This window comes from Sturnus vulgaris, chromosome 10 (assembly GCF_052056855.1).
Source record: "Sturnus vulgaris isolate bStuVul1 chromosome 10, bStuVul1.hap1, whole genome shotgun sequence".
NCBI classification, from domain to species: Eukaryota; Metazoa; Chordata; class Aves; order Passeriformes; family Sturnidae; genus Sturnus; species Sturnus vulgaris.
In genome coordinates this window covers 5,815,755-5,843,133 of record NC_142252.1, presented here as the reverse complement: position 1 = coordinate 5,843,133, position 27,379 = coordinate 5,815,755, and the positions used below count along the sequence as shown (strand labels likewise).

The following is a 27,379-nucleotide window of genomic DNA, read 5'->3' as shown; positions in this document are numbered from 1 at the left end:
TCCAGATGTACATTTCTGAAAATTTTCCTTCTTTACTGCTGTAACAGTTGTTTTTGTTCAGTAAAGAAATGTTTTCTCGTTTTTAGATTCAGCAGGGGCTTTTGGGAAGGATTACTATGTGCATGCTATTGTTTTGCAACAGTTGCTTCTCATTTATTTGGAAGAGTGGATGCATTTGGAAGGGTTAGAAGCAAAAAGCTCACATTGCAGGTTATATAAACTTGTATGATATGAAGCCTTTTAGCTCAAGCTTGGCAGAAAGCAAACCCACAGGCATCTAAACGATTTCTGTTTCCTTGTACTGCAATAAAGAAATTGCTTTTTCATGTCTGGACAGGTATCAGTTACAGTGAACAGTTACAGAAAACTTGCTTTTAAACCTCTAGTTTGGTTCAGTTCAAGCCAGTTAAACACTGTTTCCATTGGACTGAGAAATTCCCAAGGGTTGGTTGTTTCCCCTTTCCTGCTGGCTTGCAGTTGGCACTGGGAATTTCTTGTTGGCAAGGAGGTAAAGGCAGTTGTCAGAAAACTTGATGAATAACTTCCTCTCCTTAGGACTGAGATGGACTTTTGGTGTGAGGAGTTTTGCATTCTTCGAGGCCTTGTGTGTAGCAAAAATATCAACTTTCAAAAATCCCTTTTTACCAACTACCCTTCTTCTATTTTTACATCTCTGTGCAATGGTGTTTTATCTTTTCTTGCATCTAGGCAAAGGTGCAGTTACAGTATGGGTGGGCTCGATGATGCTGCATAATCATATTACCTGTGAAATGAAAAGGAATTAATTTGGTTGTGTTTTCCCCCCAAAGGAGCTGCTGGTGCTGAGCCCAGGTAAAGCAGCTGAGCTGGCAGCCATTCACTTCAGTGAGCAGATCGAGAGCATCATCTCAAAGCTGCAGGTGAAGTGTCAAACTCCATTAGTTTGGGGCTTCTATACAGTAGGGATGTCATCCCTGTAGGAAATGATTGCTAAAAGTCATGGTGACTTACTGCTGTGTCAGAAACACAAGAAAAATAGGCTTTAGCCACTCCCTGATAGGAATTGCTACATCTCAGTTATTTGGCCTATTTGTAGAGTTCTGGCCATAAAAACGTATGGGCTCAGAGCTGCTGGTTGGAGCTTTTAGTTGGGGTTCAGTATGGCTTGGAGTCCCAGAGCAGAGCTGATGTCAGCAAGCACATCCTCAGGATATTTGTGCAAGACATGCCTAAAGCAGCTCCTGCAGCAGGCAGCAGCTGAGAACTGTGTTTGCTTCAGTGGATATAGTTCAAGGATCACTGTTTTACAGCACATTATTTAAAATAACAACACTCTGTCTCCTCCTGTTGTACAGGACCAGTTCTTGCTCTTCCAGTTCCTGAGGAGTCTCCTTGATCCGAGGTATGGAGAAAATTGGACTGTTTACAAACTGCAGCTTGAAAACATGGATTAAAATCAGTTCTTTGAAACAGTGCATCAATAGCCAGCCTATGGCCAAGATCAGGCTTAGGAAAGGTGACCTGCTCCTCAGGGTGTCCCAAGCTGAGAAGGACAGCCCAAAAGAAGCCTTGTGGGGAGGGTCCTTCAGGGGAGTCCCTGCCAGCTGCAGCTCCCTGCCTGGGAAGTGCTGTGGGCTCCAGTGCATGGACTGTGCTGCCTCTGGCATGTGTGGGGAGCTTGGGCACAGCTGCTCCAGCAGGCTGTGCAATGGTCACCCTGGGGCTGGAGCACCCATTTCTCTTCTCAGCAATGGCAGCTTCTCCTCTCAACCCACTGCTTTGGTTACTTGACTGAGGTGCCCAAGTTTAACATAAACAAAAAAGCATTTTGGTCAACTGACATTTTTAATTTCTGTTTTGTTTCAGAACTGCTGCCATATTTCACTGCAAGCTCCACTTTTTAACTACTTGCTTGCTCCATCTGCTGCTGTTCTTTCAGTTCTTCAGCACTGAGTGTTCTCTTTCTGTTAAATCAGTATCAAATGCTACAAGACATTTATATATTCACAGCTGCAGTTGCTTTCAAGCAGTTGTTAATGCAACTGAGGAAAAGATCATGGTTTGTCAATTAATTACAAATTAATTTTGCTTAATGAAGAGGAGGAGTAGGAAGAGACAATATTATCTAAATCCGAGTGTCAGTGTTTCAGTTTTTGTGGAAGTGGAATAAAAAGCATGCTTTGGAAGCTAGAACCTGGAATTAATCAATCACCTCTTGGATTTTGTTAACTGTGAATTAAGGAAAAAATACAACCAACCCAAAACAAAGTCAAAACCCCAAACATACATTTTATTTCCTGAGTTTTACAGGTATGTTTGTGTGGAAGGTGCTCATTTCCACACCTCCTATTTTCTCTGGGGTCAAAACAAAATCAAAAAATATCTTGGTTGGGTTTTATACGAAATAAGTCAGATGTTTTAGTTAATCAGTCATTAATTGGAAGAAATAATTAAGTTAAACAGAAATGAAACCCAGCTGGATGTTAAGTAGGATTTTATTTATGCTGTGGTATCACTTGCACCCAGTGAAGGTAGTAATTAACCTGGATTCTAATCTTATGCACAGAGTGTCTCCCATAATCTCTGAGTAATAAACATATCTAATTTCACTCTACCATAATTAGAGCCAAATAGACCCATTTCTCCTGTAGTTACCTTCTGATCACGGGCAATATGTGATGTGTTCCAACCAGCAATGGGAAGCAATGTTCTGCATCTGCTCTCCCCACAGGTCTCTGCTTTTCCCTCAAGAATGATGTTCCATGTGGTGCACTAGGCCACATGGCTTTTTCTTAATAATACTCAGATCCTGAGGTCTATTCTCAGTGCTGTGAGGTTGTTTTCTTCTAAGACCTATTGAAAGGAGCTGAACTCTAGCCTGGGAGAGGCAGGGAAGGAGGGGAAGTCTTGCTCTGCAGACCAAACTGCACATGCACCTACACTTAGTAGTATATTTATACATAAAACAGTGATTAGGCTCTTCTGCAACATCTATATCTGTTCATTCAACCTAAATGTTTATATGCTTTTGTGAAGCAAAATTCTTGTCAAAATAAAGATTCTTAGAGCAGTAAATGAATTTTTTAAGGTCTCAAATACAAATGATTGCTTAATCATGTGGGGACAAGACTCATCATGCTGGTCTAAGTATCCGAGTTGGTGGAATTGCATTAGGGATTAATTTGGCCCATTTAATTTAGCTAGAGATTTATTTTTAAGGAGGTGGAAGGGGGGAGGAAGGAAACAGGGTTAACAGGAATTGCCTGGGGAAATTAAAAGCAAATGTCTGAATGTTTGTAGCATAAAGCAGCCCCAGGAAACAGAGTATGTAGTAGAGATTGCTCAGCTCATTAATCACAGTCTTTGCTACATTTCCATTTTAAACTCTTGAGCTTTTTTCTCTAAAAAAAACCAGCACAGTGAAGCATTTTCTGTTGGCATTTGTTTATGTATTATACCACCAATATTAACTTATTTAGCAACACAGTGTTCTGGGTTTATAAATGTACTAACAGACCCCTAAACCAGGAAGGTTTGTCCCAAGGGCCCTCCTCTGTGCCCAGCTGCCTGTGACACTTGCAGGTCTCCCTTGTGCCAGGTTTTATGAGAAACCAGTGCTTCTCCCTTGCTTTTTGGAAAGGCTAGGGGAGATATTGAATATGGTTTTATTTAGAGTAAACACAATCCCATGTAGCTGTACAGGACCTGCAAGGCTCAGGACTGTTGATTAGTTTTAGAAATTACCAAATTCCAGATTTCTTTCCATTGTCTATTCTCTGCTTTTCTTGATGACATAATGGCTGAGGGAAGAGTGAGCCTGCTCATGAAACCATGAATACTTGGTGCCAGAGTTATTTCCAGACTTGAAGTTTTCTGTTGTTCTGTAGATGCATGACTTGCCATTTTTCCTTTCTTACCTTGGCAGATAAGAGATCATTTTAGATAAAGACTGTTTTATTTTAGTTTACTCATAGGAAGGGGAGAGCACTCACTCCCTTGCAGGCACTGGGGGAGTTTATAGGTTGGTTGTTGTGGGAGGAGTGGATGGTGAATGTAGAATTCAGGGCTCTTGTTTGGTCCTTCAAGGTCCATTCTTTGCTGTCAGAACTCAATAGTTTGGGCACAGTTTTTGTGGAGTTGTGCTCATACTTTGCACGTTGTGATCAGTATATAAGTGAGGCTTTTGCTTCTGGGCATGTTGCATTTATAATCATTGTAATCACAGTAAGCTGCTCTCTTGACTTGCTCAAGCCACAGCATTCTCCTGGCCTTTCTTGGATGGTAATATGCCTTTTGCAACTCCCAGGAAATAGAGGATATTGGGTATCAGACCTTTTCCCCACCCCATGGCTGTAGGGTTTGCACACTAACAGATATTCTCCTGCTTAGGAATTTGTGTTCAGAAAGGTAATAAAACTCAATATATACACCCTGATTAATTTCCTTTCCTAGCAGGAGCTTCAGCAGAATCCCCTGTTTCATAGCCAGGATAAACTTCCGCTGTTTCTCTGTGTGATGCACCAGTCCTAGAACTGCCATGGGCAGCAGAACATGCAGTGGCAGAGAGCTGCTGTTCATTTAAGGGTTGCAGGTGCTGTATCTGACTCCAGGAAAGCATCATCCTTTCCCTCCTCACTCCTCCTTCACGTTGCTCTTTATGAAAACAAGATCAGTAGGAAACTGTCGTGACAAAGGGACATGGGCACTGCTCACAATTCTGTTCTCTCTTCTGTTTCTGCATGTGAGCAGTTTGCTTAATAATGAGCCCCAGGGATTGAAAAATGGGGATGTTTCTCTAAAAGAAGTATGAGTTCCTTTCTCAGTGAGGTAGATCAAAGGGATGAAACATTAAAATGTGGTAAAGGAAGTCAAAGAATTTCAGGAACAATAAGCAAAAAGCAACAAAACATTTCTTCAAACACATGCAGAGCAGGTCTGTAGGACACAGACAATCAGGATCTGAACAGAGCACTCAGACCATAAGGTTTCATTGAGGAAATGAGGCTAATTCTTTGTTCCTCTTTGCCATGGAGTTGCTGTAGATGGGTCTGTGCTGGTCTCTTTCTTCACAGGGGTCTTTGAGAGTTTAATTTGTACTGAGACATCAGGAGGATATGTTGTGGAACAAATGAAATGGCTGCTGAGAGACCTCCAGCACTAGTAACTAGTAGAAAGCATAATTTTCCTCTTAAAACCAGATTTTTTAACTTCTGTATTAAGGATAAAAGACAATGCACAATTGAATAAGAAACTCTTTTTCCCAGCCAAATTTCTGGGGTAGATTTTGATTTTAGTCTCTTGTGCTTGTTTTATTCCAGAGAAGGCATTAACCAAGACCTGCTACACCTCCCACCCTGTATCACTGAGCAGTTCATCGAGCTGCTCTGTCAGTACAGCCCAGGCCAGGTTTTGGAGACACTCAAAGTTCTGGAATACTGCAGACTGGAGGAAGCCATCCAGGTAGGAAAGAGATGTATGACAACATGGGCCATGGGGTGCATTCAAATCAGCTCCTACCCCTTTAAACTGTTGTTTAAACAGTTCCTGGATGCTCTTCCAATCTGTTTCTAACACTCTGTGTCCCTCTGAGCTGCTAAACTGCACTTCTGCAGCACAGTTGGATATATTTAATAGGCTAACACTGAGCTGGGTCTCAGGGCTAATAAGGAAGGGCCCTTAGTGCTCTGAAGCTGCTGAGAAACTGCAGAGTAGAGGGTGGTTGTGTTGCTGCTAATTAATCATGTTGGGGGTATATGAAATCGTGGGCCTGGGGTTTTTGGAAAGCAACACTGCCAAAATCTGCCTTGTGCTGGGAGAGCAACTGTTCCTTCTCTGTATGGAAATTGTACCAGTAATTTTTGAGTGCTGGTGGTGGCAACAATGCAAGCTGAGAAATAAAAGAAGATGCAGGAGAGCTGCTCAGCCTGGATAAGGTGCCTGGGAGCATAGGCACTTCCAGCCCTGGCCATCTGCTTGGCATTGTCTTGTGGATAAACAAACACCGGCAGCTTTCTTCAGACAGACATTTACCTTTTTTTTTCCTTTCAACTCAGATAACCCAAAAACATCAGCTCCATGAAGCTTCTTCATATTTACTAGAGAAGAAGGGAGATATCCATGGTGCCTTTTTGGTTATGCTTGAGGTACAGTACTCCCAAATCCTGAATGTGGCATGGCCTGTGCTCTGGTTGGATGTTGTCCTTGTTCCTCAATTTGTTTCCCACTAGAATCCATGGAAGAATTTTCCTTCTGTCAAATATCAATAAATTGAGGTGTCTGCATGCTCAGAATATCAGTATATTTTTCTGACAAGTCTTCAAACGTTTAGAAGATAATAGATGCTGAAATTTGTTTTTCATAGCCAAAAATCATCTTTCAGCTCCTGCTTTCCTTTCTGTATTTGGAACGATGTTTATGCCAGTTAGTCGTGCTGGGGAGGAGAATGGGGGCGAGCCTGTGTAACCACACCTTTGACAAACGTTTCTATCAGGATTCTTGGGAGTAAACTCCCAAGCTGACTGTTCTGTGTCCTCTTTTATTTCAGCGATTGCAGAGCAAGTTGCTGCTGCTTACTCAAGATGATGAAAGTAAGACTTACCGAGTTAAATTCCATTTTCTGTTAAAAACAGACAGATAAACACAAAAATGTGAAGTGACTGTGTCTGACATCTGGTATAATGAGATTGTTTCAGGTTTCTAGGCATTGTAGTGACACTGTTCCTATGGTAGTTATTTGGATAACACTCCCTCAGTCTGGTGTTCTGATCTTGGTAGAGACCTTGAACACTGTGAGGGATGGTTTGTGTATGTGTGGTCAGCTGCCCTGTCAGCTTTTCCCATTGGGGCTGATCCTCTCACTGGCTTACCAAATACATTTCCCATGTAAGAATCCATTCAACTCATTACTGAGCTTCAGCTGGCATTATATGGGAACAGTGGTGGGAGACAGCTGGGAGTAGCTTTTTTGAAAGCAAATTTCTCAGAGAGATAAATAAGAGTGTTCTGCCCACAGAAAATGAGTGTATGCACAGATGTGCTGTTCACTAGCCCAGGGACTCATGGGCACCTAGTTAAATGCAGTGCCCATAGTTGTTACTTAATTGTATCCCAAACCACAGCTAAGACCTTCCTTATTTGATTAAATGAAATGTTTTACTTGCCCAATTTATTGTGCTATTCAGGAAAAGTGCCAAAAATCAGAACTTGTCTTTATAATGTAGTTGCTTACAGTAGTGAGCAGACTTTGGATGAATAGCATGATTTTATTTTGCAGAAGGATTGATAGTTCTAACTAATGGGAGTTAACTTGTCTAATAGTTTTTATAATTTTAACTTGCTTTTTCCCCTCTGTCACATAGGCTCAGCTGAACCCTCCCTGCTAGAAAATATTGAAGATACTTTAATGAAGACAATTGATCTTTGCCAGAGGAATTCACATAGTTTAGACCAGCAACAGCGAGAGGTAAGATAGTCAAAAATGTGTCACCAGAATCAACCAAGGCCTCTGTATCTCCTGAAGCTTTGTCTCATATGGCTCTTGCTCTCCCTATGCACTGGTTACTGCTATGTCCAGGCAGTCACCATGTGCCTCCCCTTGTGTTCTCCCTGTGCTGCTTCAGGGTTTGGAGCCATTAGAGTGAAATCCAAGCAAAGTTCAGGTCGGGGGGAGGAAGGGATGGGACCACGGCCTTTGCCCCTTTCCCCTTCCAGAGGGCAGTCAGGCACAAATGTCAGTCAGACACTGCAGAGACACTGTGAGCTCTGAGCCATCTCCTGGTGGCACAAAGCTGCTGCTGTCACAGTGGCTGCAGAGCTGTTCACAGCCCCTGAACTGGGTGTCAGCCTGGGCTCTGAGGGGAGAGGCAATGCAGCCGCCTTGAGCTCTTACAGAGGGAGCTGGCTTTGCCCATCTCCTCAGACTGAGGTTGTGTTTCTGTTTTGCCCATGTCAGTGACACAAAGGCATCTTTAGTCTTAAGATTCTGCATCATTAATGTAGTTTGTGAACTCAGAGCAGAGAATGTTGTTCCCATGTCTGAGGAGATGGCATGGCTGGAAGTCAAGAACTCTGATTTCTTCACAAGCACTGCCCAGTGTGAGAGGTGACCTGCTCCATTTCTTCTCTGCTATTGTGTGGTTGTACAAAAGATTGGAAGAGAATTTAGATGTCTCTTTCCATTTGGCATCCATTTACTGTGCTACCCAGTCTGTGAGCTATCTCTACCCTGGAGAGTTTGCCTCTCTCGTGGGGAAGTAGTTGGGGACTGAATGAAGCAAACACAAATTGTTATCACAATTCCAGTAAAGTGCTTTGCTCTCAGGTTACTTTCAGCTCTGTCCCACAGCAGCCATCAGAAATGCAGTTCTGTTCTCAGAATGTGGAAATGAGTCTTGGCCAGTGGCCTCTGACATTGCTCACAGCTCATTTTTAGCACTGCCCTGTTCTTTCTGGTTCTTCCCTCATGTTCCATGATTCCAGGCCCTCTGGTTTCCCCTGCTTGAGGCCATGATGTCCCCACAGAAATCCTCTGGTTCATCGCAGTGTCCCTATTCTGAATGTGAGTACTCTGGCTTTTGTGACCCCAAATAGTAAAAGTTGTGTGCTGTCTCTCCTCTGATGCATGAATAGAAGAAAAGTTGTTTTGTTACTCCATTCCTAAATATTCTGCTCCCTGACTGGCAGGGAGCTCAGGTTGTGTGTTTGGTAGGCTGCAGCTGTCTGGTGGATAGGACTTTTTTCATTTACTTTATTTTGTCCTGTGTGGAAGAGGAAGCCTACCACAGGCTGTGCTAATAATTTGATTGCATTGAGGATGGTTTCTGAAGGAGCCAAGGTGCACAGTGTGTACAAAGGCTCTCTAGGTTGTAGTCAGCACTTAGGGAACTCCTGGTGTAATACACTGTCATTGTGCATGCCCAGCCCTTTTGTGCACCTCTGCCTGCACCTGTCTGCCATATACCCGTCTGTATAAAATCAGTGGGACTTGAATACAGCAGCTAAATTCTCTATTCCACTTCTGAGTCAGCAGCACACCTCGAGCAGCAACTTCCCTTTGTGGGAGAGATAAGAGTAGCTAAAAAGGGGCTTAGATGCTTTGGTCTTGGCAGTCCCCAGCACAGGAAGGACCTGGAGCTGCTGGAGTGAGCCTGAAGAAGGCACCAAGGTGACCAGAGGGATGGAGCAGCTCTGCTGTGAACAAAGGCTGAGGGAGTTGGGTTAGGTGGGATATTGGGAAGAAATTGCTCCTTGTGAGGGAGGTGAGGCCCTGGCACAGGGTGCCCAGAGCAGCTGTGGCTGCCCCATCCCTGGAAGTGTCCAATGCCAGGTTGGATGGGGCTTGGAGCAACCTGAGATAGTGGAATGTGTCCCCTGGCTGTGGCAGAGGGTGGGACTAGATGAGCTTTAAGGTCCTTTCCAACCCAAACTATTCTGGGATTCTCTGAATAATGTCTTTTGAGGCTCTAGGAGTAAGTTTCATGCAAAGGTCAATGCTGGGAAATTCTAAACTCTGTGGGCCATAACACAGATAAGGATCCAAACTGGGATTTGGTAGCAACAGGAAAAGTGGGTGGTGGTGTTACCAAGTAAATGAAAATGTGAGTGTTTACTGCAGGGGGTGTGGAAGGGAATACAGAGGTGTTGTGGGATCAGAACCTTGTAAATACCCTTTGTGCTGCAGAAAGCTGTGTGCTTAGTGCAGGAGAAAAAACAAGTTCTTCTCAAACCAGAAAACATGACCTGAAATAAAACTCTCTTTATCTGTGAGACTGATCTCTCTTTACTCCTGGAATCCTAATGAACTGCTGTGGCTGTTATGTTTGACATTCCAGCTTTGAAGAGTTTGACAATGCAAGTGCTGAACAACATGGCTGCCTTTATTGCTCTTCCCTCAATCCTGCAGAGGATTCTCCAGGTGAGTTCCTGAAGGGAAGGAGGTTTCACCAAGCTGTACCACTGGGTTATTGGGAAAAGGTGTTCCCAGGTTGTTGGAGGTCAGATCAGCTAATTGTCTGTTCAGTGTTTCACTGAAGGTTCTGTTGGTGAAACATAATTCTATCAGCTATTACACCTTATCTGAGGAGACATGTGGGAACACACAGACCTGTGAGAAGGTAATTGAAGTAATTCCTGCAAACCAAATAAAATAGTGCCTCAAAGGTTGCAGTTACGTGGAACTGAAGCTTGGCAGGTTTAAGGGCAAAGCCACAATGGATTTCCCACACTGAATTTGTTGAAAACCTTTTAGTGAAGGCTCTGGGATGGACAGTTGTGAAGACACTACAGCAAAGAGTATAGGCTTTGCATAAAGATTGTGATTGGACCCAAAATTATTGATGGTGCAATATTATTTTAGAGATGCAGTTAGTGAGTAGCAAACTTGCAGAAGTGCTGATTTTAAGCAGGACCTTGGGCTGAGTAATCACAGGCAGATGAAAGCTGATGTTGGGATTTAATAACAAACCTTGAGAAATGCAGAGAAGGAATTAGAAGAATTGTCTGTGTTGTGGAGTAGAATGATTGAAGGGTTGAGACAATGTTGAAACACTGTTCAGGGTTTATGTTCCAGGTGAGAGAAGAAAAGGGCTTACAGGGTGAACACACACCTCTAGCAACTTCTTGGTTTGATCTTAATCTTGGATTTTGAACAAACTCCTAAGATAGCAAAGCATGTTGCAAGAGAGTGGATAAAAAGTGTGTTCAAATGAAATGTGGTTCTATCAAAGGAAGTGTCAAGCAAACCTAATGGCTCTTCAATAACTTATTTAGTCTACTTTTAGCTGAGGTTTTGGTATAATTTCCTGTTGGGCTTTGTTTGATGTTTAATGTAGGCAGGAAAGGATGGTGAGTGGGAGGCTGCAGGGGAATGGAGGCTTCCCTGGGTTGTGCTAACAAACTGCCACAATGGGGTGGGAGTCAAAGCAGTGACCACTGTGCAGGTAACACAGCTGGGAGGTGTGACAGTGTGGAGGAAGATCCTGTTCTCCTTTGGGATAAAGGGAAAGTCTTTTGGTGGCAGTCTTAACATATTTCACTCGATTTCTGTTCTGATGGACTCTTTAAGCAGCAAGAGAAAATCTCTTTTCCAGGGGCTGGCACTGATGTCCTGGAGGCAGCAGGGGAGTGAATTGTCTTTGTCTGTTGTAGAGGGAAGTGCTTGGTATGATGGCTATGCTGGGGAGGCTGAGGGGACGCTTCATCAGGTGCAGTGCTTTACTGAGGAAAGAAATAGGTCAGGCATCACTGAGAGCAGCATGCACAGCTCTGGTTACTGGGTTTGGAGGCAGGGGGGAACTGCTCCTGCTCATTCCCATCTCCCTGGTCAGCCTGACAAATTCAGTCTAAAGAGAGATTTGGAAAGGTAGATTTTTTTTTTTTTTAACAACTGGAGCAAAAAATGATGACTTCTTAAAATTCAGAGAAAAGGACTGAATTCCAGGTATATTAGTATCAGAAGTTCATAAAATGGTAATTGGTAGCTTGTAGCTGAAAAACAGGTGCAGGAAAAATAACATTATAAAGATCAAGGGAAGACCCTATGGGAGAGGAGGTGGTGTTGATTCACAGGATCTCTAAGTTGGCTTTGTCTCTTAACACTTACCCTTTTATAGATTTCACTCACACCCATGTATCTGCAAGCCCCCGAGGTGTGTGTGGAGTGATGTGGCCTGGATTGTTTGTGGGCAGCAGAGAGAGTGTAAGCCCCTCACTGCATCCTGGGGATCCTGTGACAGATGCCAGCAGCTCAGCTGGGTCCTTCAGAAATTGCTGGCTGTTTTCACCTCTGAAGATTTTTCACCTCTGAAGCTCCCTTAAGCCTCTCCCAACTTCTTATCCTCCTCATTAGGAGATGGGCTCTTCTCCTGAGAGCTTGTCTGAGCTGAGTCTTACCAGTCTGCTGCCTTCAGTGCTTGGCACCTCTTCTGGGGACAGTGTCCTTTGTTACAAGACAAACCCTTCATTGAGCCCTGTGCTCTTGTCCTTAACCCCCACATTTCCATTCATTCTGCCTTCACACCAACCCTTATCCCTGGGTTCCTGGCACTGCCCTGCTCCAGTGTTTTCTGTGGGTTTGTGGCTGTGTTTTGTTAAACTCTTGCTCCAGGGATTGCAGAGGGTACCTGTGGGAGGTTTTTGTGACGTTTATTTGGATGCACAGCTTGGCCATTGGGAGAATATGGCTTTGAGTCCAGCTGTGGGAAGCTGGTGTCAGGATGGTGATGAGCAGGTCTTACTCTGTGGCCTTGTCATGAGTGCCCAGCTCAAATGTTCAGGGATTCTGAACCCTGGGGATCAGGAAGAAAACTCCCTCGGAGCTAGGCAGCAGAGAGCACTGGATTTTTTGCCTTCCAGTCATCTGGGAATGCCATTTAAGTGCCCTGCAGGAGACATTTACAGCATGGCAGGAGCAGGTGGTGCTTTCCCAGACAGGAAGATCCCTGTGTTGTTAGCCCTGGCTGGGTGTTCCTTTTGCAGAGCTGTGTAGTTGCTCTTTGAAGTCATGCAAAATTCCAAACCCTGGTGCCAAACCCTTCTGTCTTGGCTCTGAGCTCTCTGCAGGACACTTAGATGTGTTACTGATGTGCCACCTTAACTGTGACCACAAGGAAGTATTGAAACCAGCCTTTCAGGGCCCTGGAGTGCATACAGCCTTTCCCAAGCCCTCCAGATATTTTGGTGAAATGCAGAATTACAAGTGCCCTGACAGGGCCCTCAAATGCTTTTCCAGCAGAGCTCAAGGCTTGTGATGGAGCATAGATGTGCTGGAGCTGCAGGCTGGGAGGTGGCACAGCTGCCCCAGGGAATTCACTGGGGGTTTTGTTGAAAGGTGGATAACATCAGTAAACTGAGGTAGATTATCTTGCCTTTTCTGAAAAGGAATTAGAGTATTCCAATTTTAGCAAACCACTTTTCTTCCTCATCTGGGCTTAACTGCTTACAGATTATACCTTATACAAATGTTAACTTTGCAACCAAAATGTTTAACCAAAGGGCACGTTGCAAGGGCTGGGGCCAGACCTGCAGCTTTCCCAGAGAACAAGCAGGCTTCTGGCACCTGCCTGTCCCAGCACCCGGGCTCAGCATTATCAACCGAAGTCCTGTGAAATAACAATTGATAGATTTGCTCCTGCTCATTCTTTATACTGTTGGGGAGGTGCTTATTAACTGGGAAGTCTGAACTGAACGCATTAGGGGAGATACCAGAGGAATCCTCTTGAGCATTAAGAAAAATTCCATGTTATTAAGGATGTGAGTGCTCTTTGAAGAGGGCTGAGAGGTTGAGTGTTAATTCCCTTACAAAGCTGTAATCCTTCATGAATGTTTTGTAAACAGATGCAGCTGATGCCTCCTACAAAATAGAGAACTAGGGAAGCCAGGAATGTAAAAGCTACCTGAGGGGACCTCAAAGAGGGGAAGGAAGGAGTCTCTGAAAACTATTTCCAGAATGGAAGCAGAAAGATCCATAAAGCTTATATTTTTTCCACTCCTGCTTAGGGCTTTGGCTGTTTTTTCTTCCTAGTCTGGGAGGTCAGCACTGGGATTAGTGGTGTGTGGAGTGGTTGCTCTGGCCCCTTGCAGAGGGGAGAAACTGAAGTGAATGTGCTTGCAGAGTGCATTTATTGGCACTGGAGGCAAAGCAAGTGCTGTTTCCTGGGCCTAGGAAGAAATGGGAAATGGAGGAGACAGAGCTGGCTGAAAGGGCTGTGTGAGCACCTCTGGGCTGTGTGTGGATCCCTGCCAGCTCTTCCCAATCTGTTTGTTGGTGGCAGCCCTGGGCAGCCAGTTGGCTCTGGCTCCTTGTGCCAATGCCATGTTCCCAGGGCAGCACCAGCCTGGGAGCAGCTGCTGGGATCTGTTCCTGGTTGGTACAGTGCCAGTTCCACTGCACGGGATGGCACATCCATGTCTGGAGTATGCCTGAATTCCAACCCAGAACCAATTTTATACGGTGGAAATAATGAAAGATATTCCGTCATAAAACTAATTGATCCCATGAGGTTTTTGTGGCTGGAAATTTTGTGGGGTCTGAAGCTGCAATTGAGAAGCATTACAACTGTGTGGAGAGGTGAGCTGGGAGCTGGGGGTGTGATGCTGGAGGCAGGCAGGCAGCTCCAGCCTATCCCATCCGATGGCTCCAGCAGGGAATGGCCATGGACTCACTGCTGGCACTGCACTGCCAGGCTCAGGGTGAGCCTTGGCCAGACCATGGGCCTCTTCTGTAAAGAAGAAAATCCAATTCCTTCCCAGCTGCCATTATTTTTAGAGATCATCAAGCATGACTTGAGGAAAAGACAGCAACTGAAAAGACACAACGCAGACTTGTGTTCTCCCTCTGCAAAGCTGCAGGTGGGTCTTTATTCTTCCCTCTTCTTCACAGCTCCTCTTCTCCTATTCTGTGTCCAGACAGGAAACCAGTGGCTTTGAAAATCTCTACTTGCAGCTTAGGAAGTTTGAGGTGCTCTATGGAAACTGTGGGATCAGGACAGTTTGTGAGTGACCTGTTGGCCATGTACTTGAGGGCTCTAGAAGAGGAGCTGCTGGCTGCCTGCCTAACTGCTCTGGATGACATTCCTGCTGTCTGGAAGTCCCTGCAGTGACTCAGTGCAGTGCACTTCCTGTGCTGTGCTGCTAAATGGTGCAGGCAGAAGGGAACCTTAGAGTGTTCAGGCTGTGCTGTTCACCCAGCAGAAAAGGAGCCTGTGCAGCACATCCAGCTCTTCGTGCTTCATCCAGTATGCTCCAAATCCACAGCTGGTTTTGACTGTGCTGTTACTCAGGGCTGGTTTTATTTAGGTTTGAACATTGCTGTTTCTGCTTGTCACACTGCCCGTGAAGGCTGTTGTTCAGGAGTTCCTTGACTTTCTTTCTATAGCTTTGGTGATCCCTCAGGGTGTCTTACTGTGTGGCTTCCATGCTGCTTTAGTTGTCTTTGTCAGCTGGCTTTGTCACTCTTGGTTCTTCTTGCCCAGTCCTAGCTTGGAATCGGCCTTGCTCCTACTCCTCTCATCCATTTTATCCAGAACTTGTTTATCCCACTCCTGTTCCTGTTTCCACTGTGTCCTCACTATTTTTCTACACTGTGGGTTAGTTGCCTTTTCACATCTTGCTGGTCTGTGTTTGCCAGTGTCCTGCCCCTTCCAGCAGACAGCTTCTCTCAGGTTCCTGCAAGAGCAGTGTTTCAGGGGGTGCCAGGGTGGCTGTTTGGGCTGGAGCAGGCTGGAGGAAGGGAGACATGCACAGGCTGATGTCCTGTACCACAGCCCTGTGCTTGTGCTGCTGGGGCATAGCAGTGAAGCTGCTCAGGGCATGTGAAAATCAGCCCTGCAGCACCAGGAGAGCCCCAGAGCCTGTTCCCTCTGCCAGCTGGGCTGTGGGCTCAGTGATGACTGGGGTTTGCTCTTCCAGCCTGCAGATGAGGGGTCTGGGATGAGCCTGGGGATGAGGCACCCCTGGCTGGGCAAGAGCACGGGGCAGTGGTGGGGCTGAGAGCTGGCTGGCCATGCTGTTCCCTTCAATATTCCTCAAATGGACTCTCCACTCAGCTCCTGAATGGAGTTTCCAGTTTTGACCCAGGCACACTAATTTGTACTGATGTTGTTATCTACTGAGTTTTGCTAATTACTGATTTTTCTCATCAGTATGTGGGATTGTTCTGCTGGCCCTGTGCATGTGCAACATATTTAACTCTGCAATCATAGCTTCCATTTGCAGTTCCAATCCAGAGGAAAAAAAGACCTAAAAAGAATCAGAATGGTCATATCCTGTGATTCAACTGCAGCTTTGCATTTCTTCATGCAGGATCCAGTTTATGGAAAAGGGAAACTTGGAGAAATTCAAGGGCTTGTCCTGGGAATGCTGGACACTTTTAACTATGAACAAGTAAGTTGCCTGTGTTTCTGTTCTGCCCACTGCTGCATGCAACATTATTTTAGCTGCCTGGCCTACTGCTCCCTCTCTCTCATTTGTCATTTCTGTCTGCAGGGCAAAGTCAATGGACATGTGAGTGACTTCTGTGTGATTGGGGGATGGGGAGGGAGCTTGGTTTGCTCACAGATTGCCAGTGAAGGGACTGACAGGTACATGGTGAACACCTCTGCAGCTCAGTTCTGTGTTAAATGTACCAGAAGGATAAACATCTGCTTTTTCTCCAGCTCATCCTGCAGTTAGGGATTCAAAGGCACAAAGCTGATATGTTTTGTCTTTATAAGCAGTTTTAAATAACAGGTTTTTAAATTGGGCTGTTTTTACACTTCCAAGTGATAATGCTGCACTTCCTTTATGACCTGGTGAGATTTCCTTTTAATCTCAGTCCTGCTTTTCTCAGTCCAGTCCCAAATCCCAGGCAGTCTCCACACTTCAGCAGTTTTCTGAAACTCCTTTCCCCCTTAACAGGATGCTGAATGTTCCTCCAAGCCCCTCTCCCCACTCATGTGGCAGTGCCATCCCAGCTGCTGTTCAGAGCAGGCTCCAGGCACCAGCAGCCAATGCAGAAACACAATGGGCAGTAACTTTGCTGTGGAGGCTGAGCACCACAAGCTTTTATCTGTGTTGGGGTTCATGCAGAAGGTCTGGGAAGCTCCTGTCCCTTCCTGGCAGCTCTGGGACAGGCTGTGTGTCCACATGGGATCCTCTGGGGCAGCCTTTTGCAGCTGCAGCTGTGAAGCAGAGCTGGATCAGGGGGCAGAGCCTCTGTGCATGAGAGAAACTTGATACTGGAAACTCGGTGTGGTTCTTTGGACTCTTTCAAAATGAGCATCCATTGGGAAGGACAAGCAGATGAACACTTCAGGGGTGTTTTAAAAGACTTTAATTGCCATAGTGCATTTGAGCTTTGATTCTTATTTATTTATTTAATTTCTCCTAAAATGGGGATATAAACAGTAGCTTGCCAGGTAGAAGGGGGAAAAAAAAACAAACCCAGAGGTTTGATGTGAAAGATGACAAAATGAGCCTGCTATGCCTCTCTTAATGCTCTTGGGCAAAAGTCAATACAGGAGTTGTCTATTTGAGAGTGCAGAGGAATTGCTCCATTAACATGGATGATGGATGATGAAAGGTGATGAAAGGATAAGTGTTTTGTGGTCAGCGGATAGAAAGCACAGGAGAAGTGATTTTATTGGGTTGTTTCTGCTCTTAGTGAGCTGCTAAGCTGCTTGTTCTGAAGAGCTGGTCAGCAGGGAGTTTCTACAGTCTGGAGGTAACTGACTGACTTAATCTGCGTGTTGTCTTCCACACAGACCCTTCTAGAGACAACCACGAGCCTTTTAAACCACGATCTCCACTGGTCCCTGTGTAACCTGAGAGCCTCTGTCACCAGAGGCCTTACCCCAAAGCAGGATTACTGCTGCATCTGTCTCCAGCAGTACAAAAGGAGGCAAGAAACTGCTGATGAAATCATTGTTTTCAGGTAAAGTTAAGGAGTGGGGGTGCAGCTGTGATCATGTTAATAGTTTTAAAAGGGGAAACAAATCTACTGGTTGGCTTGCCTGAGTAATGATCTGCATTCCTGGGAACACATCTCCCTGCTGCTTTGCACTGTGAGAGGGCTGGCTAATCACACCCATCAGAGCCTGCTTTGCATGCAGCCAGCTCTGCCTGGCTCAGAGGAATCTCCTTCCAATTCCAGGAGCTGGTTGTCAATTTTCTGTCCCCTCTCCCAGCAGTGCACTTTGGGCACTGCAATACCCTGGGCTTATCTGTGTATTTGTACATCTTAGATCTGCCACAGCCCTGGCATCTCCCATGTCCTGTGTGTGCCCAGGTGTCTGTAAAATAAAGTGAAATCCTTGTCACCTTGGTGTTACAGTCTGTGGCTGTACCAGCAAATGGGCATCCAGTGTTGGTTCTGTGAGTCTGGAAATCACCAGGAGGGTGAGGCTACACTGCTCATCTGCTGATTCCCAGATGCAGCCTTTTCCCACTGGGCAGCCCCTTCCTCTCCACGGTGCAGAGCTCAGGAGCTGCTGCCCTGCTCCCAGCACTGACTTCCTCTCTTCCCAGCTGTGGCCACTTGTACCACTCGCTGTGCCTGCTGAGTAAGGAGTGCGGGGTGGTCACCAAGGGCCACATGAGGTGGATGTGCTACAAATGCAACTCGAGCAACAAGGGAGGGAAGCTGAGTGAGAACTTCTCAGAGCTGAAAAAAGGGACTGCAGCATCTCTGGCACAGGTAAGTTTTGTGAAGTGGTTTCTTGTCAGGTAAACTTTCATCATCACTTTTTTCTCTGTCTCTTTGTGCTTCCAGAGAAGACTCTGATCCATACCTGTCAAACACCCTCAGCAGCTAATTGGTCACTTTTTTGAATGCCACTTTATTTTGGTGAGGATACTACTCTGGAAGTCATGGAAATTTGTTTATCCAGAAGGTCTAGGAGCTGGTGGGAGAGGCAGCTGGATGTTTGCAGCTGTTTGGACAATTCCTGTCAAATTATTTTGAGATGTGTTTTATATGAAACTTAGATTGAAAGAGGGCCCATTCCTTGTGGTTGGATTGTGAAGCCTCTGTTCCACCTTCCTAGCAGATAATCTGGCTCTGGATAAAATGTCTGGGATTGATTTAACTCACCAAGTGCTTGCACAATATTTTAAGATGCTTGAGTGTAACCAAGACTGATGCAGCTGGATATGGGTGAGAAAACAGAGAATTAATTTGTATTTATTGTCAGTATTTGTGCACTGAAAGTTTCATCATTCCTAATTCAAACTGAAGTACAGCCTCAAGTATTCATGGAGCTCTTTTCCCTGGGCTGGTGCTGTGGATGGTAAGCCCCCATAGCAGGTGGTTTAATGAGTTCTCTTAGGGGATGTTGCATGTGGGCAGCTGAGCTCTGCTGCTTCACATTCCAGTGGCCCCTGGGTGAGGGTTTGTTCCCAGCTGCCTCAGGGTACTTTGTGCATTTGTCACTGCATGGATGTGCACTCCTGCAACCCAAATAATTCAATCTTGGAGCACGTTTTTATAATAATACTTGGGTTTTGTTCATGCAGATGATTTCAATTCCTGCCTAACCCATTCTGATCAAAACCCCTGGCTAAGGGCCTTAGCTCCTGCACTCACAGGAGAGGCTTCCTGCCTGGGGGAGACATGGGGAAAGGGAATCTTGCAGGCCTGTGTGGAGCACCATGCAGTCTCTGCAGTCAGGCTGTGTTAGTCTTTGATTTGGTGACAGCATCAAAGCTTTCCCAGGAGCTTGGAAATGGAGTGTGGTCCAATCAGGCTGAGCAGTGTGTGTGTCCTGTCCTGCTGCAGTGGGATGTGGGCACTGCATCTAGGGCTGGGAAAGTTCAGCAGTCCCACATCTCACTCTATGCACTCCTGCCTCAAAGGAATGGGTTTAAATGGAGGTGACAGGCTGGGGTGTAGTTTAAAAACTAAAGGCAGAATTAAGTACTAAAACTGCATTCAGCATTCAAGTGCCTGGCACTGTATTCCAGTGCTTCATAATTGGGTTATCTCTGGGTTTCTGTTGTGCAGTCAGTCAGGGAGCCCCTGTGGCTCCCCTTTGACATCAGTCTGACTTACCCTGTAGAGAAAGAAGGGGAAAATGCTCCACATGCCATGGCAGTGATTGGGGTAAGGAGGAGAAGATGTTTCCTTTTATTTAACTGCTGAAAGTGAAGGGCTGGCTGGCACTTAGGGCCTAAAGGGACATTGTGGAGAGACTGGATGGGGAAGAAGACTTACAGCATGGATCATCTAGTGCTAGCTGGAAAGTGTCCATCCCAGGCCATCCCAGTGTGGAATGATGCTCTGCTGCTTCCCTGCTGCCATCACGTGCTCTTGGCAGGGAAGTTGTGGTTTCCTGCTCCACACACACAGCCCGGCCCAGCAGAACTTGGGCTGGGCTCAGCAGAGCCCCAGCACTGCTCAGGCCCCAGCTCCTCCTCCCTGTGTCCCAGATCCTCTCCAAGTCTGTGATGTTCCTCACATATCTAAATTACAATATTTTACTGTTGTACTTGCATGTGATCAGACTGTTGCACAGTCACATCTTAAAAAAGCTGAGTATATTTAGGCTTGGCAATAGACTGGAGAATCTCCAGCTCCTGCAGGAAGTTTGTTTGCTGAACAATCACTGCTCAGCAGTGTTAATTAACCCTGGGAGGTAATGATCCCTCTGAGTTACAGAGTAGACTTTCTGTACTGGGGCAATGCTGGAAATGCAAACTAGGGGAGATGGGGCTTCTTTGTGTCCTCTTTTGCCTCTCCTGGCCCCAGCCAGACCCAGAGCTCTGAGCTGGACAAGCTGCTCTGGCTCCACAGCTGATGTTTGTGAGCAGGAAATCCTGAGTGAGGTCCTGCTAACAGCATTGTGTTTCCAGCCCTGCCCTCCCCAGAGTCAGATCTGGAGCTTCCAGGCCCTTCTGCACAGAGATCTGTGGGGGGAGGGTGATTGGTTCCAGCCCTGTCCTCCCTTGATCCCACAGTGCTGGCTCCAGAGCTTCTGGGCCCCTGTGCACAGGGATCTGTGGGGAGGGTGTTTCTCTGTAGCCCCTTTGAAGACCCTGAAAGTTTAGTTCCTCTCTTGGTAAAATCTAATACGGTGATCTTCAGCTGAGGTATTTATTTTCTTAGGAAGCCTTGAATTAGGAGTAGAGTCATGCTGAGAAATGCCACTGAGCATCTGGAGTGCATTTCACAGCACTAATTCTGCCCTGCCCAGGCAAAGGCTGTCAGTTTGAATCGTGCAGTGTGGCTGAGATGTGCATGTGAAAAGACAGCCCAACAGACAGTGCTTCCTCTACCCCTGTGCTCTGGGTGTGATGCTGGGGCCATTCCCTGAAACTGGGGAGGTGGAGAGATGCCACAAGCCAGCACTGACCCATTATGGGATCAGTGACAGCACAGATTTCAGTGGAACCTGGCTGGGATGAGGACTTGGCACACTCTGCCCCAGCCAAGGAGAACAGAAAGAAGGGCACAGGGGATTTTCTTGCCTCCAAAAGTTCTGCCACCAAAAGTTTGTGCTTTCTCTGTTACCCCTGAGCCTCACTGGCTTCCCAAGGGTAATCCTCTGGGGCTGAATGATCATCTGTCCTGCCCTCCCTACCTACACCCTAAATGAGAGCTATAAGGAATGGGAGCTTGTTTTTATGGTGGGTCTCTAATCCACTTCCAAAGCTGTGTGTTTGTTGTGGTGGGTGGAGCTCACTGAGGCATGGGAGGTGAGGGCTCAGCACTGAGCTGGGCTAGTGCAGGAATACCTGCAGGAAAGGCTCTGGGTGTCTCATCACTGAGTCCCAAAACTCATTTGCCTCTTTTCAATGGGCAAATGCTTTCTGTTTATTTTGCCAGCCTGTGCACTGGGGATCAGGGAAAGGAAGAGTCTTGGCTCCTGGGCCATAAACCCTGCCATGAGCCCCTGAGCTGCCATGCTCTGGTTATTCTGTGTCCAGGAGTTCTGAGCATGTTGTTGTTGGAGCAGATGGCAGATATGTTTTATTCAGGAGTTTAATCCTGTCAAGTCATGCCAGGACAGACAATGGACTCGATCCATAGTTAATCCAGTTTGTCAGGCTCTACCTTTGGGCTCTGTCCTGCAGTTTTCCTGTGTCCCTCCCTATGACAGCCTTCCAGAGCCTTGAAAACAACTCTCACGTGTGAGGGGCTGGTACCACATCCCTCATGTGACCTTAAAGGTCCTTCTGCACCATGTGCTTTCTGTTGGGCAACAGTGAAGGTTTAGGATGGGTTTTGTCACCAAAACTTACTTTAGAGCCTGACAGATGTTACATGACCCCCATCCATCAGGAGACAGAGCCAGTGCTAGGGTTTTCAGGGTAGCAGTGACCATCAGGTATTAACCTGTTTCCAGCAATATAAAAAACTTTGAAGATATCCAGGTGCAATCCCCTCGGTAACACCATAGAGATAATTAGTGTTTTGCACAGGTACAAGAATGGACATTCTCTGCTCTGTGGAGAATGTTCCCATGTACGAATTAATTGAGCAAACATCCAGTCCTTTGGATTTGGAGGTGGATTCCTTCACTGCAGCAGTGCCAGGCTGCTCCCAGGGGTCAGGAGGAATGAAGGGGGCAGGAACAGAGGTGTTCCCATGGGTTTTCTGTAAGGTTTGGGGTCACATTACCAATTAGCCTCTGGCAGGAGAGGTCACTAACCCTTACACCAAGGAGGATTTCTTCCCTCTTCTGTGTGTCTTTTACATAGGACTTGAGGGAAGGGCTGGAGCTGTGTCAGGGCAGGGTTAGGCTGGATATTAGGAAAAGGTTCTTCCCCAGAGGGTGCTGGGGCACTGGACAGGCTCCCCAGGGTATGGGCACAGCCCCAAGGCTGTCAGAGCTCCAGTAGCATTCAGACAATGCTCTCAGGCATGGGGGGGATTTTTGGGGTGTCTGTGCAGGGCCAAGGGTTAGATTCGACGATCCTCGTGGGTCCCTCCAACTTGGGACGTTGTGTGATTACTTTCCCTTTCTCTCCCCAACTCCTGCCCTTGAGAAAACACTGCACCTCCTCAGCCTTCTGTGCTTGGCCCTGTGGGGTCTGTTCAACAGCCTCTTGGTTCATCTCTAGAAAAAGAATTCTCTGCATGAGGCCTCTGAACTCACAGGTGCTGAGCTCAGCCCAAGCACAGGCCTGTTGGGTATCATCTTTCACATTTAATCCATGTGCTGCCATGCTTCCCTCAGAGCCTGCTGGATGAGAAATGAGCACCCTGTCGGCTGGGCCATGGGGTCCAGTGAGGATGTTTGGGGGTTGTGTTTGTCTCATTAACTCTGAGCAGTGGTATTGCTCCTTTGGCTGAAAGCATCAGTGGAAGTCCAAGGGAATATCCCAGCAGCACCTGGTGTAGGCAGGAGCAGCTCCCCAGAGCATGAGTGGGAGCACAGGGATGTGCCTGTGTGCTCCCTGTCTAACACAGACAGTGCCCTCCTCTCCCATCACTGCAGTCTCACGTGGCTGCAGCAGTGACTCTGTCAGAGCACTAACTGCTCTCTCAGGCCCTCAGTGGGAGGTTTGCTCCTCAAGTTCAACTAAGTTCAGCTGGAAATAAGAGACATCTGCCTTTCCCCTGGTGCTGCCGAGGAGAGAGAGGCCAGGCTGTGTGACAGAGGGCTGTGTGACACACGGGCTGTGCTGGGGGGGCTGCTGTGCTCTGGGCACTCTGGGCTGACCTGATGTCCTGGCTGCCTCTGACAGGGAGCAGGCACTGGTCCCTGTGTGCTACCACAGGTGAGCTTCTGGAGGCTCTGGGACTGTCCCAGGCAGGTTTGCCCAGACCTGCCAGGCTGTTCCTGTGCAGCCGTGGGCCTGTCCCAGAGTCTCACTCAGCAGTGGCTCTGCAGAGCTTGGCAGCAGCAGCACAACACTGCTGTTCTCAGAGGCTTGTCCTAAGGCTTCCCTGAATTTCCTTAACAGCTCTGTAATGTCACTGTCATTGTAGTGACTTTGGGTCACAGTCTGCTTTGCTTGCTCTCAGGTTCCAGGGAGCACCCTAAGAACAGCAGGGCCTTATCTGACAGAAGAGAGGCAGATTCACTTAGTTTAACATTAATTGGCTGGGTTGTCATTAAAGCCCTGAATTTGGGTACCTGTTTGTAAGGCTGATGAGCCATGGTGAAGCAGAGGAGGAAGGCCAGGGGTGGGATTGATGTCCACTGCCTGTGGGCTCAGCTCTGTAAATGGGAATGTGGAGGAGGTTGCCTTTGTTCCTAGGAATCCCAAACCCTTCCCCATCTCTCTGTATTAAGGGAGCAGCCCCTGGAGCAATGGTGCTCTGAAGCTCCAACTAATGCAGCAATATATGCGCGGAAGGAATGGCTGAGGGGCAGTTCTGGGATGGCTCTCTTGGTGTGACTGTGTGCCTCCACTCAAACTGTTGGGATCTGCTTTGCTGAAGCACTGGCTGACGATGGAATTTGTAGCTGTTAAATTAAAGATAATTGCAAGCTTGGGAGGGCTGTGTGGTGACTACCAGAGAGGGTGGAATATGTGCAAAAAAAACATGCATTAGGGGTGGGATCTAGGAGAACTGGAAAATGAAAAAAGCCTTTTTCCTTCCTCCTGGCCGAGATCCTCAGGAGATAACTTGCCTCTCTGGGGTTCTGTGTCTCATTTGAGGCCTTTCTGAGGGGGTGTGGGGATGTGGCTGGAAATGGGTTGGAGGTGCTGAAGGGTCCATGTCGGAGCTGGCCAGCCCTGCAGACAGAGGCTGTGCTGTGGGGTGAGCCCAGCACCTTCCACTGACACCCGAGTGCTGCTGCTGGACCCCTGGAGCCTCCCGTGGCTCCAGAAGGGAAACATGCCTTTAGTGACACGGTTGAAAAAGGAAAAGGCCTGCCAGCAGTTGTTTCCATGACAACAGAAAGAATTGCCTGCAATATTTCAGCTCATCAGCCTGGGAACAGCCTGATTGATAGTTACGTACGCGTGGTAGGGAGAGAGCAGGAGAGGGGAGGCCAATTATATTGCATTTTCCTTGTCCTTGAATGCTTGTGGCCACAGCGACTGTGGAGGGCACTTTTCCCTTGCTTTTTGTGTTTCCCAAGTGAGGATGACCTGTGTGTCCTTTGGAAGCACTGGTACAACCTGCTGGCTCTGTGTCCCTGACCCTCCCTGTCTCAGGCTCCCAGGCTCAAAGCCTATGCCAGGTGTGCAGGGAATGGGGATATCTGATTCTCTGACTGGCAAATAGTTATTTACAGTACAAAGAATATCCTGGAGAAGGAGAGAGTTTGGCAAGTGTTTCCAGCATAAGCAGTCTGCACTCAGGACATTCCTCTCTTCCCAGACTGATCAAAGGCAAGAGGTGCATGGTTTTTGGGATGGTCTCAGAACTATCCAGGCTTCAGGAAACCCACGAGGGGCTCAGTGCATTTCCCATTGCCAAAGAGCTTAAAACTAAGCGGCTTCAGTCAGTACCCACTGGCAGGATTGTAGCATTTTTGGTTAGAAGTCCCTGGGAAATGTATTTTGGAGAAAATTATTTGAATGTTCCCTTAAAAATAGATCCCCAGAGACAACAGATGCCAGCCTGCTGCTCATGAGGGAGGCTGTTCTCCTGGCTCCTGTTGGGGTTTCTTGATGATGCTTTTGCTTTGCAATATGAGCAGAAACATTCAAAATAGAAACACTGTGGTGTGATAAATGGAACAAACCTGCAAGAATCTGTGATGCTTTGTCATCTCTCCCTGGGATGTGTAAATGGTGCCATTTACAGCAGTTTGAGTGTGTGCAGTCCTCTCTGCCTTAGTGCTCTTGCAGCTCTGGGCCCTCTCTGCCCTCCCCCTCACTGCTGGGGGACACTTGGCCTTGTATCCCACGGCTGGGCAGGGCCATGGCCTTGGAGACGTGGCTGCCACTGCTGTAAGGCTCACCTTGCCTCCTCCTTTCCACCCCTCATTTCCCAGCTTTCAGTCTGTAACACCCCACTAGAGGACGAGAGCCAGGACCTCATGATGCCGTTGTAGGACACCAGCAGTGGTTAATAGTCATGGCAGAGTCATGGGGTTGCAGGCACACACAGCCCGTGTCCCCTCGTCGTGTTCCTGTGCCGCAGGGTCGGGCCGGGCGGGGCCGGCACAGGGACAGGGCTGGGGGAAGCTGGTGCTGCCACCTGGGAGGGAGCCTGGAGAGGCTGCTTGGTCACAGGGGCCCATTACTTCTCTTCCCAGCTGGCTGTCAGTGAGTTTTCCCATGCCTTTTATCCTTCCTCAGAGGTATCCCAGTACTGTCAGTCTGAGCCATCTGGGACAGAGCCCAGCAATAACTCACTGTGGATGCAGGGGTGTAACTGTTCTTTGGGCAAGAACAGGACTAATTTTTTTCCCCCCAAACCTGGAGTGCCCATAGTGGCTTCATGCCAAGGGAAAAATGGCTAAAAAGACCTCCTAAACAGGTTGTGAACTGACTGCTCCCGGCCAAGGAATTAATTTCTATGTGTGGCAGCCTGCTCTGCATGGTTTCTGTAAATTTCTTCTCTTTCTCAGATGAGTTCAGAGTCTGTGTTGGATCCTCAGCAAATCCAAGCTTTTGACCAGCTCTGCCGACTCAACCGAGGCACATCCCGAGTACGTACCCCCCGTTTTCCCTCTGCTGTTAAACTGGTGATGGGCGTTTTTCATATTGCCAAGCCAGACATTTGCAATGGCAAGCGAGGGCTCTGGGTTTTCTTTGGGGTTTGGGCTAGTGCTGGCACTTGGCTGTGGCACACTGTAAGACAGCTATGCTGGGGAAGTCACTGGCATGGTAATGCCCCTGGCTTTGGGGCTGAGCCTGACAAGGGTTGACGGGGTGACTCTCTGTGCATTTGTGACTAAGCTCCCCTCTAGACACTGTAGCTCCTGCAGTCGCTCGGAACATTCCCTTCTCCTTATGCCCCTGCTGTCCCAAGGAGACTGCAGCTCCCTCTGTCCCTGGCATTCTCCTTGTGCCTCCTGCCTGTTCTGGCTGTGGTTGTTGTCACTTTCAGTTCATTCTGGGTTTGTTTTTCAATTATGTGACTTCAAAGCAACCTAAAGACCCCTGGAGAGTTGTTCAGTTGAGGACTAGTGACCTGCACAGAGCTCCGTAGGGTCCCTCCATGCCATGCCTGGCCTTGGCTTTACCTGGGTTAAGGCTTCTCTCACTGCAGCAGGGACACAGTGACGCTCTGGGCTCTCTGTACCCTGCAGGAATGTTCCTGGGGTGACCAGGGGTGTTTCCTTGCAGCTGGCTCTCCTGACGGAGCTGGCACGCGGGGGCCATGGCGGCGGTGACAAGCATGGGCTGCTCAGTGTTTCCCACGGGGACCCGGCCACCAGCAGCGTCTTCCAGAACGAGAACTTCCAGCTGCACCTGACGCCCCCTCCAGTGGCTGAAGAGTAATGCTCCTGCCCTGGCTGGGCCACGGCTGCTCCCAGGACATGGTGCTGGGAAGCCTTCCCACCACAACACGGGATTTTTCCCCACACCACCTTTCCCTGAGCCCTCTGTGCTGACCCTCACTGGGTGCTGGTGGGTTGTAGCTGGGTGATGCCCCAGCTCTGCTTTGGCAGTCGTGGGGCAGCTGGGCTGGAAGCTGGAACTCCGGGACAAGCACCAACATGCTGAGGCACAGGGAGGGCTGCCTGTGCTGACCCAGGGGCTCGTGGCAGCAGCAGGAGTTTTTCCAAATCAGCTCTGCCCTGCTGGAGGAGCCTGTCCTGTCCCAGAGGCCCTGTGTCCCTGTGCTGTGCTGGTTCTGTGGCTGGGGTCCACACCTGAGTTGTGTGTTCTGCTAAAAGCAGCTGTTCGGGCAAGGCCTGGCCCTGCTGTCTCATGGCAGTAGCCATGGGGTCTGAGGGCACAGAATGGGCAAATCTGGAGAACGCTTAAGGAATGCAGGAAATGACACCTGTATGAGCAAACTGACCTGCACATGCTGTGTTCTACCAACCCATTAAAGAAGCCCTTGGTTGAA

The 27,379-nt window shown here is 47.6% G+C and overlaps 1 protein-coding gene across 1 annotated transcript in view; it reads left to right on the top strand.

The window, feature by feature from the left end:
* Window positions 1–27,379, top strand: part of VPS8 (VPS8 subunit of CORVET complex) — a 65,717-nt gene extending 38,338 nt beyond the window's left edge. The window contains exons 33-45 of the mRNA XM_088170627.1: window positions 810–899; window positions 1,335–1,381; window positions 5,298–5,439; window positions 6,033–6,122; window positions 6,524–6,566; window positions 7,338–7,441; window positions 8,458–8,536; window positions 9,810–9,892; window positions 15,778–15,858; window positions 17,217–17,386; window positions 17,980–18,148; window positions 25,929–26,009; window positions 26,650–27,379. Of these exons, the coding sequence (XP_088026753.1) occupies window positions 810–899; window positions 1,335–1,381; window positions 5,298–5,439; window positions 6,033–6,122; window positions 6,524–6,566; window positions 7,338–7,441; window positions 8,458–8,536; window positions 9,810–9,892; window positions 15,778–15,858; window positions 17,217–17,386; window positions 17,980–18,148; window positions 25,929–26,009; window positions 26,650–26,805 (1,335 nt within the window). The 3' untranslated portion in view covers window positions 26,806–27,379. The remainder of the gene's footprint in view (window positions 1–809; window positions 900–1,334; window positions 1,382–5,297; window positions 5,440–6,032; window positions 6,123–6,523; window positions 6,567–7,337; window positions 7,442–8,457; window positions 8,537–9,809; window positions 9,893–15,777; window positions 15,859–17,216; window positions 17,387–17,979; window positions 18,149–25,928; window positions 26,010–26,649) is intronic.